At 34.4% G+C, this 16,181-nt stretch overlaps 1 protein-coding gene across 1 annotated transcript in view; it reads right to left on the bottom strand.

The window, feature by feature from the left end:
- LOC149800806 (splicing factor Cactin-like) overlaps positions 1 to 16,181 on the bottom strand; it is a 79,261-nt gene that overhangs the window by 58,316 nt on the left and 4,764 nt on the right. The window contains exons 2-4 of the mRNA XM_089954798.1: positions 13,513 to 13,803; positions 10,195 to 10,264; positions 2,077 to 2,130 (exon numbers count right to left, since the gene is read on the bottom strand). Of these exons, the coding sequence (XP_089810924.1) occupies positions 2,077 to 2,130; positions 10,195 to 10,264; positions 13,513 to 13,803 (415 nt within the window). The remainder of the gene's footprint in view (positions 1 to 2,076; positions 2,131 to 10,194; positions 10,265 to 13,512; positions 13,804 to 16,181) is intronic.

Genomic DNA, 16,181 nt, shown 5'->3' with positions numbered 1-16,181 from the left:
GACTGATTACTTAATCAGAGTGGCTTACAAATGTAGATGCCTCTTACCAATAACTATCACCCAACATTCATCCAAGGGCAAATTTAACAGTCATGTTCGTCGCCAGAAAATGTACAAAACATTTCATCATATTTTTTATCATTATCATTTTGCAATATTTTGGGGTTGCCTGACTGGGCTTTCAAACCGTGAAAAATTGTATCCAAACAATATTTTTTATTTGTCAATCATATGGGTTAGAACCAGAATACCAACACAAAATATACTGAAAAATCATTTACATTCAGCACTCACTTTAACTTGTCTACATGTGCAACTTTCACTAAATGATCATGAACTGTAATTTTACAATAAGCATGTTCAAACGCTCAGCGTGAAGTATTTCTCTTACATTCTTCTCTTAAAGTTTGTAAAGTGGTGTTGATTTGTTCTTTTACTGATCTGGCATGTTTTGGAGTTTAAAAAGATCTATCAGCTCTAATATTTTCTGTCATATAACATCCACAACTCACACCATAAAGCATTTTGCTTAACATGTGGCGCCATTTTCTTTACAAATACAGACTGGTCTGCTAACTTATTAGCTTATCAATATAATGTATCTATGAGGCAAAATTCAAATTTGATGAAACTAATCAGTTTTCTTAGAAATGGGTCGTATACAGTTGCTACAAACAGCAAATATGTACTCATATGCCTTTTTTATGAATCAGTTATCTTTAAAGATATTCTCAAATTTATATCAGTGGAATCAAAGAGGTGATAATAAAACTGACAAAAACTACTTTTTATTGCACCAAAAAAAGTGTAAAACATATACAGTCAAGTGTAAAACATAATTTGGCAAAAAAGTGTAACGATTACACCAAAAGCATAATGGTTGGCATGTATGTCAATACAGAGAGTGCCTTATTATTAGAAACACAAACTATTTTTAGTAACAGAGAGCAGACAGCATGCCATATGCTTTGAGGAATCTCTTCAATCCCAAAAAGCAATGCTGTAATGTTGTCATCAATTTGGTAGTTTCCTAAGACAAAAGAACACAAGAATAAAATCATATTTAGAAATCAGTAGCATCTCCCAATCTTTCCTTAATTATTTATTTTCCTATTCTCTGCGAATGTCATTTCATCACATCTTTCTCCACAAAATTCTGAAATAGCAGTGCAAATTAACACCCACAACCTGCCCACCCCAAAGCCCTGATAACAAGGGCATGTAAAAACTTTAAAGTTAAATATAGAGTGTGGATGCATGTACTGATAGGCATTTACACGGACGCTAGAGATTTTTACATCCAACTTCTACCAAGAAAGGCATGACAAAAATCACATCCTAAACTTTAAAGTTAAATATAGAGTGTGGATGCACGTACTGATAGACATTTACACGGATGCTAGAGATTTTTACATCCAACTTCTACCAAGAAAGGCATGACAAAAATCACATCCTAAACTTTAAAGTTAAATACAGAGTGTGGATGCACGTACTGATAGACATTTACACGGACGCTAGAGATTTTTACATCCAACTTCTACCAAGAAAGGCATGACAAAAATCACATCCTAAACTTTAAAGTTAAATATAGAGTGTGGATGCACGTACTGATAGACATTTACACGGACGCTAGAGATTTTTACATCCAACTTCTACCAAGAAAGGCATGACAAAAATCACATCCTAAACTTTAAAGTTAAATATAGAGTGTGGATGCACGTACTGATAGACATTTACATGGACGCTAGAGATTTTTACATCCAACTTCTACCAAGAAAGGCATGACAAAAATCACATCCTAAACTTTAAAGTTAAATATAGAGTGTGGATGCACGTACTGATAGACATTTACATGGACGCTAGAGATTTTTACATCCAACTTCTACCAAGAAAGGCATGACAAAAATCACATCCTAAAGTTTAAAGTTTTCTTTTGGGAGGTGAAGCATAATCTTATGCATGCACTCAGTAACCTCTCACTTATAAAGAAGTGAACACACACTCACTGCTTTTACTGAAAGACTAAAGAATTTTAAAAATATGGTGCTTTAAAAACAAATCATCCACTTTGCTTACCAAATATTCCTTATCCCAACCCATCTTCTCCTTGCGCCTTCTCTCCTTCAGTTCCTGAAAAAAATGAATATCTAAATAAAATATATTCGGTATTCTTTTTAATCCATAAATCAATTAAAAAGTATCTGCGTAAAGTAAACTCAGTATGCTTGTTAAACTTGTTATACATCACAAACAGTCCATGCAACAAAATCAGCCCGCTACAGTACTAAGATCATGGAAAGTTCCAGCTGCAAAGAGCTCTTCGAGATTACTAACAAGCTAATGTCAAGGAACAAATGTACACCACTTCCAACTACCTTCCCTCCAGGTGACCTTCTGGACCTGTTTGCAAAATTCTTCCGTGGCAAAGTACAAACCATTAGAGATAAGCTTGACAACACAATTTCAATTGACTCGTCATCACCATACATTTGGGATACAGAATTTCAGCTACAACCATTAGCAGTATTTGAACCTGTCTCTGGCTTTAGTACATACAATTGTGATGAAGAGTGCACCAAGGTCATGTGAACTTGATCCAAATCCAACATCACTGCTGCTTGAGTGCTTAGATCAAGTATTGCTTTCACTAACTGATGTTATTAATACCTCTCTCTCATCCGGGGAATTCCAATCATTTTTCAAAACTGTCAATGTAAGCCTCTGCTGAAGAAACCAACACTCGACCATAATGATTTAAAGAACTACTGCCAAGTTTCTAATCTCCCATTCATATCAAAAATCTTTGAAAAGGTTGTTCTATCCCAGCTTGTATCTCATCTGAATTCAAACAATCTTTTTAGCAATGTAAAATCTGCATATCGCCCTTGCCACAGTAGTGAAACTACTCTTCTAAAAGTAGTTAATAACATTTGCTCTGCTTTCGACAGCAGAAAGATTAAAGTCCTCACCCTCCTTGATTTGTCTGCAGCATTTGACACAATAGACCATGATATATTACTTCACCGTCTCCAGTATGTATTTGGCATTCATGATACAGCCTTACTGTGGTTCAAGTCCTACTTGGTCAACAGGACACAAATTGTGTCTGCAAATGGAATACACTCCAGCCCAGTTGATCTATGTTGTGGTGTTCCACAGGGGTCTGTTCTTGGACCTGCTCTCTTCATTCTATACACTCTGCTGCTCTCAAGTGTCATAGATCATCATCCAGTGTCTCACCAATTGTACACTGATGACACCCAAATATACAAATCTAGCCACCCAACTGAACTTGATCCTACCATCCAAGGTGTAGAGAGGTGCATTTCTGATGTGAAATCATGGATGACTTGTAACAAGCTGCAGATGAATGATGATAAAACTGAGACCATTCTGATCACAACACAAAGACTTTCTCATTCACATCCTTTACCTCAGACAATAAATATCAGCAACACCAACATTAAATTCACACAATCAGTACAAAACCTAGGTGTTACTCTGGACAGTACGTTCATATTGCACCGATATGTCATGAACATATGCAAGGCTGCATATCTTGAGCTGAGACACATCAGCTCCATTTGCAAATATCTTTCAGTTGATTCCACTAAAACACTTGTGTGTTCATTAGTACTTTCAAGACTGGACTATTGTAACTCAATTCTGTCTGGTTCATCTCAATATCTACTCCAGAAACTTCAAAACACAGCTGATCAGATCATACTTAAAGTATGTGCCATGATCGGAGCACACCTCCCCGCTGCTCTGTACACTACACTGGCTATCCATTTGATCCAGAATCAAACACAAAATTTGTTCTCTGTGCTACATTTCACTTACGGACTCCAATCCAACATATATATCTGACCTCACCCATGTGTACACACCAGCAAGATACTTATGCTCCTCTTCTGACAATCGTATACTCATTATTCCCGCTATGAAAATGAAGTCATATGGACAATGTTCTTTTGCATACAAGGGCCCAGCAACATGGAATGAATTGCCCATTGAACTTAGAGACAAAGACACAGTGATCCCATTCAAGTGTGCTCTTAAAACCCACTTATTTTGACTGCAAGAACTAACCTAAAGACCTAATAATGCTTCCTACCTTAAATATTTTCAGCATGTTTTTTGTATTCTAATTTCATGGTGTGTTTTTTTTTGGAATCATATCATTTTATATGTTTTTTTATGTTATAGGTGTTGTCTAATGTTGTAAAGTGCTTGGAGCTTCTAAAGATTAGGCACTATACAAAGTCCTCATTATTATTACATGTATTATTATTATTATTACACTTGATACCATGTTATACATGTTACGTATTTAATTCTCTCTTATTCTCCCTAACTGCATTTAAAGTTCTCCATATAAAACCTAATAACTATAGAAAACTTCAAGGACATGTACATCATAGATTGGACTAAATGAAACGTTTTTCAAGAAGTGTAACAACCCTATCTATTAATTATATATTTTGACACAAAAATTCGGAACTGGGTTACAGGCAATATTTCCCAAGCACAAGATACAGCTAACTGGTCATGCAACTTATCATTATCGTTAATTAAGGTACATTAACATTACAGACAAGTGTATAAACATTTATTTTACCATGTGATAAATCACAAAACAGAATTTCTTGAATAAAGGTTTTGGCGAAGTTATTGCAATGAAAAGACAATGGGTTTGGACATGTGTAACACTTTGGTCAGGTACATGGGTTTGGACATGTGAAGTGCTCTGAAAAATGGTCAGGTACATGGGTTTGGACATGTGTAGCACTTTGTTCAGGTACATGGGTTTGGACATGTGAAGTGCTCTGAAAAATGGTCAGGTACATGGGTTTGGACATGTGAAGCAGTCTGAACAATCATCAGGTACATGGGCCTGGACATGTGTAGTACTCTGAACAGTGGTCAGGTACATGGGCCTGGACATGTGTAGTACTCTGAACAGTGGTCAGGTACATGGGCCTGGACATATGTAGCACTCTGAACAATGGTCAGGTACATGGGCCTGGACATGTGTAGTACTCTGAACAATGGTCAGTTACAAGGGCCTATATAATAAAATCCCTGCTGACAAAGATCAAACACTGCAGCCAACCAACCCTGCCTACATCAAACACTGCAGCCAACCAACCCTGTCTACAGAATGAAAGGGTTTGTAATTGTTGTATAATACTTGAAATTAGCAACTAAATCAGCCAGTTAACAGTCACAAGATTAAAGACAGTACTACCATAAATATACTATAATGGTAGCAAGGTGTAACAAAAAGGAAGGAAAAAAAATACTTTTAATAATAATTTCATGTACATGGATGATTTTGGAAAGTGATGGGAGACTACACGCATCTTTGGAGGAAAACTCTCCTGTCTAGGAGGTCCACATGCATGTAAGTAAAGAGTAGCAACTTGGAAAAGTATGCAAGATATGTAGCACCTTAACTGAATTCTATTTGTGCTGAATATGTCCCCCCCCCCATGATTATGTCAACACAAATAAATTGTCTAGTATTCTAGAAATAGTTAAAGTTGTTGTAGCATTTTCAAATTACTCTGTAATATTTCACATATACAACCTATAATACCATATATAACCTATAACACTATATACAACCTATAACACTATATACAACCTATAACACCATATATAACCTATAACACTATATATAACCTATAACACTATATATAACCTATAACACTATATACAACCTATAACACTATATACAACCTATAACACCATATATAACCTATAACACTATATACAACCTATAACACTATATATAACCTATAACACTATATATAACCTATAACACTATATACAACCTATAACACTATCTATAACCTATAACACTATATACAACCTATAACACTATATATAACCTATAACACTATATACAACCTATAACACCATATATAACCTATAACACTATATATAACATATAACACTATATATAACCTATAACACTATATATAACCTATAACACCATATACAACCTGTAACACCATATATAACCTATAACACTATATATAACCTATAACACTATATATAACCTATAACACTATATACAACCTATAACACTATATACAACCTATAACACCATATATAACCTATAACACTATATATATAACCTATAACACTACATATAACCTATAACACTATATACAACCTATAACACTATATATAACCTATAACACTATATACAACCTATAACACTATATATAACCTATAACACTATATACAACCTATAACACTATATATAACCTATAACACTATATACAACCTATAACACTATATATAACCTATAACACTATATACAACCTATAACACTATATATAACCTATAACACTATATACAACCTATAACACTATATATAACCAATAACACTATATACAACCTATAACACTATATATAACCTATAACACTATATACAACCTATAACACTATATACAACCTATAACACTATATATAACCTATAACACTATATACAACCTATAACACTATATATAACCTATAACACTATATATAACTATATATAAAGATGGAGATGCTTGGCTGAGAGGTCAAATGAGGAGGATTTCAGATTTTGAACAACTTTGCAACCAATGGTATCTTCTGCTAACAACAACAAAATCTCCTGAGACAATATCATGGACACTTTTCCTCCCCAGCATTGCACTATGATCTACTTCTATCATGAATCCTGCATGACAAACACGTACTACACGTCTGACAATCTTCTGCATGGCAAACATGTACTACATGTCTGACAATCTTCCGCGCGGCTTTGTACAGGTACAGTGTGACCCCATTATAATACAATGGTTGGGGTCCACAGATCCCAACTGTTTTTATAACCAACCAAATCAGTTAGCTAAAGAAAATGAATCATGTACCAAACAAATGGCTTGGGGTAATATAAGTGGGTGCAAAAAATATGTGCTTTTTATCAAAATAACACAAAACTAGTCTGAAATACACTTGTATATTGACAGCTTCCATTTGTGTAGTACAATCCATAATGCATTAAGTACTGTACATGTATATGAAAACTCCATGAATCTGAGTATAGGTCACAGCCTATAAAATTCATGTACCAGTCATATCTTGTTTGAAAACACAAATAAAAAACATATATAAACAAATGGTAGGACTCCTCTGATGTATATCCCATTGTCACCAAACATGTCACCAAACAATTCACTACAATATTTATTGTTGCCAATAGCATATGGCTAAAGGTGTTAATCTGCCACATGTACATTAACTTCAATTGTCCTACATTTTGGTCTGCTGGAGGAAGCTATCATCTTTACGTGACTACCCAGGGGATGAGGCTTTTCATAGGGAAATGAAAACGTGAAAAAATTATGAATTTTAACAAACATCATTTTAAGATGTCCTACCTTCAATTAACACGATGGGCCAGATTATCAATGGCTTCAAAAGACTGGAAATTTAATTTGCCTGCAAAAAGGAAACTCTCATGGCATGATAAATGCATCCAGTCAATTTGGAAACTGCAACAATCCATCAGATTCCATTGCTTTTATCTCAGTTTGGTGCTGGCTTCCTTTGATGAAAGGTGCAAGAGTTATTGAAGTCACCGCTAACGACCAGCTTTGGAAGACTAAACAAATGCCCATTTTTTTATTGCAGTGGCAACATCAAATAAAAGTAGAACATTTATTAAGACTGATTTTTTCCCCATTTGCTTTGTGTTTATAAGAACAATCAGTGCTTCAAAGATAATCAGTTTTCTTTGAAGTTCAGCAAAACTATTTTTTTCTGGGTACATTAAAAAAAAACAACAATTAGCTGTCATTTAGTCGATTGCAGCCATTCTTTTTTCTGCCTTTAGAGGTTAGTTTATTGTAGCTAGTCTGGTAGCATGACTTTCTGAGTGTAATACAGCAAACAGTACTCAGGCCAGATGTCAGCATTATGATATCACAATACACTGTTAAGATGGTTTGTCCATATGAAGAAAGGAAATGTTGTAACAATAGATAGATTTCAGTCAAGTTTGCAGCTTCCTTTCATAGTTCCTTTGAAAATCACTAAACCCAAGATTGTATATACAAGTTTAAAGAGCCAACAATGTTGTCACAAACAAATTACCAGATGGTATATTTTGTCACCAATATGGACAAAAAGCACAGAATAAACCTTTTACTCATTATTTTTCTTATTAAGACAACAAAATTCATGCACATGAAATTTGGGAGCAACACCATGATTGTCTTCTGCTAAAATTCATAAGTGAACTCTACCCCCAAAAAATAAAAAAATAAACTTTTTATATGTTACTTTTTTTGTACTTTTAAGAAGAAAAAAAATAATACTTTAAAGTGTATGAGAAAAATACATGTAAATAAAATTTCAGGAGCCACCCCATGATCCTGTTATATCCGAATTCATGTTCTGACAAAGTGTGCTATAATGGGATAACACTGTACTTCACATCTGACAATTTTCTGCATGGCACTTCATATCTGACGTCAACATCATGCTACATGTCTGTGGCATGATGCCCCAGTGCTAGACATCACTATAAACTGCCATATTGCAGACATCAAAGCGATATGACTGAAAAATTGTTAAAGCTACGTTAAAAATCCAAATCACATCACATATCTAACGTCAAGTTTTCTCAGCCCCAGTTCGTAAGTCGTGTATAAACTAAGGTATTATTACAAGCCATGGTTTAATGTCTAAACATTGCCACAGGCTAGAGTTAATCTCTTATGCAAGGCTACTGTGACCATAGAGAAAACCTAACATCTTGAATTTGCACATGCATTGGATCGCACGACTTCCCTCCTATGTGTTACAGCTTAGTCCTAAGATCAGATGAATCCGTGAGAGACTGGAGCATGTTCTAAATCCATCCCCATGTGGACAGACAGTTAGAAGGACACTGTCTGCTAAGTTTGACTGGATCAGGTCAAAGCGACACCCAATCAGAATTGAAATAGAGGGTGTGATAATAACTAGCAAGCGAAAATTTAGTCTCACCTAGGAAATTTGCTGAGCAATATAGGGTTACTCAGATGAAGCCACTTGTAATTTGGTGGTAAAACTTAGAGAGGAGATTCTAAGGAAAGACAAAGCTTCATAAAGTAATTTTTTTTGTGACAGAACTTCTGGTTCAGTTAAGTCTCGAGTCTCTGAGAGGGTAGACAGAAGTGAAACGATCAGCAGTCGGAGTCGACAAGTCTAGTCAGTGGAGAGAGTCGAGGAGGAGAAAGAATTTGGAGGAAGTCAGGAGGAAGAGAAGAAGGAATTGGAGGAATAGGAGAGAAGAATACATAGATGAGTAGAATACAAGGAAAGGTGGAAAGCCATCTCACACTACAACTCAAATGATGCACTAGGCTTTCACAGGATCAAGTGGAAGGAGAGTACTTGGGAAATTTGAAATACTTGACTACTGAATTATTATTATATTGTTATTTGTTGAATTTCACTTTTCTGTACATTCAATCGTTTAACTTGTCATTGCTGACTGGGGGCTCAGAACTTTACATCTATCTTTCCCTAATTTAACTTTCTACCAAAATCAAACCTGGGCAGAACTTCTATAATAATTTAAATAGAATATTGGGAGCACACCACCCCAACCATAACACACCTATCACAGTGGCGGCATAACAACCCATCATGCCAAAGACAATCTTCTCCATGGCACATTGATACTTCACATCTGACAATCTTCTGCATGGCACACTGATACTTCATATCTGACAATCTTCTCCATGGCACATTGATACTTCACATCTGACAATCTTCTGCATGGCACACAGATACTTCATATCTGACAATCTTCTCCATGGCACATTGATACTTCACATCTGACAATCTTCTGCATGGCACACAGATACTTCATATCTGACAATCTTCTCCATGGCACATAGATACTTCACATCTGACAATCTTCTCCATGGCACATAGATACTTCACATCTGACAATCTCATGCATGGCACACTGATACTTCACATCTGACAATCTTCAACATGGCAAGAAAGTTATGGTTGGATCTTATGTGCAAAGCAACATATTAGTCAAAATGCAATACATGCGATGGGTATTTCCTGAGAGAAAAAAAGTACTGTCTAATACATTGAAAAATACGGGAAGTAATATTTCAACATTTCATTAAATAAGACATGTCATACCTTTTTAGCCAGTCTCCTGGCTCGTTTATCTTCAGGTGTCTCTGTGGCCTTGATGATTTCCTTCCTCTGTCTTAACAAAAAAGCAATGGGCATTAATTTTGTATTAAGCTATGAAATTTTGCACAAATACATAAAACAAGTATATTTTTAGCAGCATTTGCATTACCTGCATAACAAGTACATGATACAACAAGAGGCCCAAGTGAGCCTGATATATCTCACCAGACTTTAATGTCACCATTTCATTTAACATGCTGATGTAGTACTATAAGAACACAACCCAATATAAACTATCTCCCACCCTTTGTATGTTAGTATCCCTCTTCTTAATATAGTCTTAACAAAATTCTTTACAGTGTTCCAAAAATACTGCACAAGGGATTTTTAATATAATGATAGAATAAAACAGTGCTGAGTAAAATGATCATTAGGCAGCAACTTTCAATTAATATGTGTCTTACTCGATAACCTCCTTGTCTTGCTAAGATCTAACCGATGTGCCTTCATATAATCGCATTAAATTCACTTGAAGTTTGCTTGACAGCATGCAAACTATATAACTGATACTCACTATGTACAAAGGATTAAATAAAAGAATTTTGCAGACAAAGTTTGCCTATCAAGGGCTCAGTTAGAATTTTCAAGGATCCAAAGATGAAAATTATGTGTACTTTTATATGGATTTGTGCATCATGGAGAATCTTGTTAAACTGAATTGTGACAATAAACTTGTCAGTACAATTTTAGATAACAGCACATGGGTGTTTTTTAAGCAAAAAAGATGACTTGTGTAAAGTACTAAACATCACTATAATTTTATTGCTGACATGGTAAAAATACCTAACCAATCATCTAGGTATGCTATCATTTAATGATAACATCTACAAAGTAATCAGTCCACTGTACACAATGTACATAGTAATCAGTCCATTGTACACAATGTACACAGTAATCAGTCCACTGTACACAATGTACATAGTAATCAGTCCACTGTACACAATGTACATAGTAATCAGTCCACTGTATACAATGTACATAGTAATCAGTCCACTGTATAAAATGTACATAGTAATCAGTCCATTGTACACAATGTACATAGTAATCAGTCCACTGTATACAATGTACATAGTAATCAGTCCACTGTATAAAATGTACATAGTAATAAGTCCACTGTACACAATGTACATAGTAATCAGTCCACTGTACACAATGTACATAGTAATCAGTCCACTGTACACAATTTACAAAGTCATCAGTCCACTGTACACAATGTACATAATAATCAGTCCACTGTACACAATTTACAAAGTCATCAGTCCACTGTACACAATGTACATAGTAATCAGTCCACTGTACACAATACAAACTGAAAACTTACCATTTGTTTCTTGATTCTTTATCTGTCCAAAATGTTAGCTTTGATTTGCTTTATTTTCCATATAAATTCTACTTGTTTTATAAATGTACATTTTCATGGTGAATCACAACAAAAAAAAATACTAAATTTGTTATAAATTTCTGTCTGGAATAGGGGCCCTGAGTGGCCGAGTGGTCTAAAGCACTCTCCATCACGGATCACTGCCATCTCACCTCTGTCTGTGTGGGTTCAAGTCTTGGGCTCGGCCAATGTGGATATGTGAGAAAGCTTGCTGGTAGCTTCTCATGGCTCAGTGGTTCTTTCTGGGGGTTTCCCAGGTTCGTCCTCCACCATTAATACTGGTCAGCATGTATAGCCTATCTTGTGCTGAAAAATGGCGTTAAACCCTATAACAACAACAACAACTGTCTGGAATAACCTAAAATTGGTAGCTGTATCATTTCTCATGACAAATCTACTCAGCAGTTTCATGATTTTTCACATATATGATACGACTCAGCGGTCTCAGAGACACTTAATCACGCCATTTTGGATGCCAATTTTGTATCTGCGATGCAGAAAATCACTTAGACAGTTGTTCTCCGTATGCATGTAATAGGTGGGCGGCAAAATTTAAAGACTTGCCAGTCCTGCTTCATCCACCTGCTTAGTGGGAAAATATGTTATTAGTTAGCTGTGCTGACATTTACAATGGCAGAATTCAGTAGTTGAAAGACCGCTTGATGTACATATTGCCATTATAAGAGTACATCAATAGAACATGATGCAATAGCTGGGCAGCAAGTTCAAAGACTCTGACTGGCGGCTGGGTGGGAAAATGTACTGATATTTACAATGGCAGAATTCAGCGGCTGAAAGACCCCATGTTGCCATTATAGAGTACATCAAAAGAACATGATGCTATATGTGGGCAGCAAGTTCAAAAGCTATAACTGGCTGCTGGGTATCAAAAGGTACTGATATTTACAGTGATTGTGAATTCTGAGGCAGAAAGACCCAGAGATGTACATGTAGTCATTTATAAGAGTACATCAAACAAACAACTTTATCTTTCGTTATTGTGTTCATTTCCGTGTGTAGCTGAATAAGTAGTACACGTGACCTTGGAATCAAGACATGTTGAGATTTAGACAAAATGACATTCGCAAATTTGGATAAGTATTTTGGGGTTACATGGCAAACTGACGAAGATTTTATTGAGATTCAGAAGAGTACTGAAGTTCCTCGAACTGATAGTTCGGATGGGACAGCAGCCAAGTGTAAGAAAGTGTGATGCCTGGCTTAGTGCTTGGAATAAGACCTTCTTGGATTGACAAAATTCAGTCTCACTCTGACGGACAGACATGAGCTATGTCAGCGTTACAAAGAATGTAGAAATTAAACTCAATGGCAAACAATAGTTCTTTTAATCTACATAGTTTTCCGGGAGGGGACTGCATCTTTTGTTGGTGGAACTCCTATCTTTACAAAACTGGGAGTCCTGAACTCCTAGTTTTAAAATCCTATCGAGACCTCTGGGGCTATATACAAACATATATCAGAATCAATTGAGACTGAAATGTTGGCTAATGTAACCTCCATGTACCAGCTGTGAAGTACAATCAATATTTTTTCCAGTGATTCTTTCTAAATTTAAAAAAGATGCATAAATCTGATTGCTTTTAGAATGAATTTATTGAACTGTAATATCCACAAAAGTATTGCAAACTGGATGAAGATCTGTCTTAGAAATTAACTGAATTTAAGTTCAAGTGAGAAATATTGAGCACAACATTAAAATATCTTTGTCTGCTTGCAAGCAGCAAAATCATGTCTGACATAAATGACACTGAAGATGTCATCACTGAAGTTGTACCTTTGTCTCACCATATGCCAATGCTGGCAAGTCAATGTTCTGGCTGATTTAGTGTGCCTGAATTTTTAAATTAATAGCAAGTTACCTCCTCTCTTCTTTCAATCTCATGATATCCTTCTCAATCATTCTTGTTCTGGACAATGCGCCATCTGGATTGCTCTCCTCCGAGGAAGTGGAAGACACTGACACACGTCGTGACTTTTTATGTTTCTTTCTTTCCCATGAGCTGGTACGATCTGAACCATCTTCTGACGAAAAGGAATCTGACTTGTGATAAGGCCTTTTGTGCTTCTTTTCTTCCTGTGATCTTGACCGTTCTTTCTGCTTCTTGCTCTTTCCGCGGTCCCGTGACGAAGAATTAGAGTCTGATTCATTTCTACAAAAAGAATTAGTCAGATTCATTTCTACAAAAAGAATTATAGTCTGATTCATTTCTACAAAATTAATTTGAGTCTGATTCATTTCTACAAAAAATTATAGTCCGATTCATTTCAACAAAAAAGAATTTGAGTCTGATTCATTTCTACAAAAAAGAATGAGTCTGATTCATTTCTACAAAAAGAATTATAGTCTGATTCATTTCTACAAAAAAGAATTATAGTCTGATTCATTTCTACAAAAAGAGTGATTCATTTCTACAAAAAGAATTTAAGTCCGATTCATTTCAACAAAAAGAATTAGTCTGATTCATTTCTACAAAAAAGAATTATAGTCCGATTCATTTCTACAAAAAAGAATTATAGTCTGATTCATTTCTACAAAAAGAATTTGATTGATTCATTTCTACAAAAAGAATCTGAGTCTGATTCATTTGAACAAAAAGAATTATAGTCTGATTCATTTCTACAAAAAGGAATGAGTCTGATTCATTTCTACAAAAAGAATTATAATCTGATTCATTTCTACAAAAAGAATTTGATTGATTCATTTCTACAAAATGAATTTGAGTCTTATTCATTTGAACAAAAAGAATTATAGTCTGATTCATTTCTACAAAAAAGAATTATAGCCTGATTCATTTCTACAAAAAAGAATTATAGTCTAATTCATTTCTACAAAATGAATTAGTCTGATTCATTTCTACAAAAAGAATTAGTCTGATTCATTTCTACAAAAGGAATTTGAGTATTTTTCATTGTTACAAAAAGAATTAGGATCTGATTCATTTCTACAAAAAGAATTTGAGTCTGATTCATCTTTACAAAAATAATTGAGTCTGATTCATTTATACAAAAATTAATTTTTGAGTTTTAATTCATTTCTACAAAAAGAATTAGTCTGATTCCTTTCTACAAAAAGAATTTGAGTCTGATTCATTTCTACAAAATGAATTAGTCTGATTCATTTCTACAAAAAGAATTTGAGCATGATTCATTTCTACAAACAGAATCAGTGATTCATTTCTACAAAAAAGAATTAGTCTGATTCATTTTTACAATAAAAATTAATTTGAGTCTGCTTCATTTCTACAAAAAGAATTGTATAGTCTGATTCATTTCTACAAAAATAATTAGAGTCTGATTCATCTTTACAAAAAGATAGTCTGATTCATCTTTACAATAAAAATTAATTTGAATCTGATTCATTCATACAAAAAGAATTGTATAGTCTGATTCATTTCTACAAAAATAATTAGAGTCCGATTCAATTCTACAAAAAGAATTAGGATCTGATTCATTTCTACAAAAAGAATTAGTCTGATTCATCTTTACAATAAAAATTAATTTGAGTCTGATTCATTTCTACAAAAAGAATTGTATAGTCTGATTCATTTCTACAAAAATAATTAGTCTGATTCATCTTTACAATAAAAATTATTTTGAGTCTGATTCATTTCTACAAAAATTGAGTCTGATTCATTTCTACAAAAAGAAAATTCAAGTACCAATTGACTATGACCACAAGGTGTCCATTTAATTTATGTTCAACTTGATCATTTATGTCCACATCACCTGATAACTCTGTATTCATGACATAAAACTGAACTGTAACATTGGATTTTCGGCTAATTAGGACAAAACTGTTTGTCTCTAGCATGGGCTTTTATTCACAAAATTTCATTTTACAGTTTTTTAAAAAAAATTTGAAGTTCTCTGTAGCCTTTGATATTTAAAGTCCAAGACTCACAGTCTTCGGAGTGTTAGGTACCAAAAGGTTCAGTTTTGCCCATGAACCTAATATACAGTTTTGCATTCACCAGCAATAAGTACATGTATAAATACCTTATTTAACTGTCTTAATCAATTTAAAGTTAGAAGACATCTCCTTCCACACAAATTTACAGATTAAATATCAACTAAGAATAAAAGAAAACTTCTGTTTCTGAAACCCAAACCATGCAGGTGATTAAAATCAAAGAAATGATAAAAGTCATGCATGAAATGCATGACAGTTTATCAAGTTTACAAAATTTTTGTAAAATAGGACAACATAAACAACAAGGTCTTTGTCCATCCTGACACCTGGCAGCCATTCTAAGTGATATACATTTTTATACCTAATCAAGATATCTCAAAAGAGTGGCATTTGTTTAATTGTACCAAAATGTGTTTTTTCTTTAAATAAAATAGATCTAAATCTAAAATCATGCTATACCCATTTGTATCTGCCACAATGCAAACCATGCTATACCCATTTGTATCTGCCACAATGCAAACCATGCTATACCCATTTGTATCTGCCACAATGCAAATCATGCTATACCCATTTGTATCTGCCACAATGCAAACCATGCTATACCCATTTGTATCTGCC

The sequence above is a fragment of the Sinohyriopsis cumingii genome, chromosome 4 (genome assembly GCF_028554795.1).
Source record: "Sinohyriopsis cumingii isolate HCF-2022 chromosome 4, ASM2855479v2, whole genome shotgun sequence".
In the NCBI taxonomy this organism is placed as follows: domain Eukaryota; kingdom Metazoa; phylum Mollusca; class Bivalvia; order Unionida; family Unionidae; genus Sinohyriopsis; species Sinohyriopsis cumingii.
The sequence above is the reverse complement of the archived record's forward strand: the minus strand, read 5'-3'. Positions and strand labels throughout refer to the sequence as shown.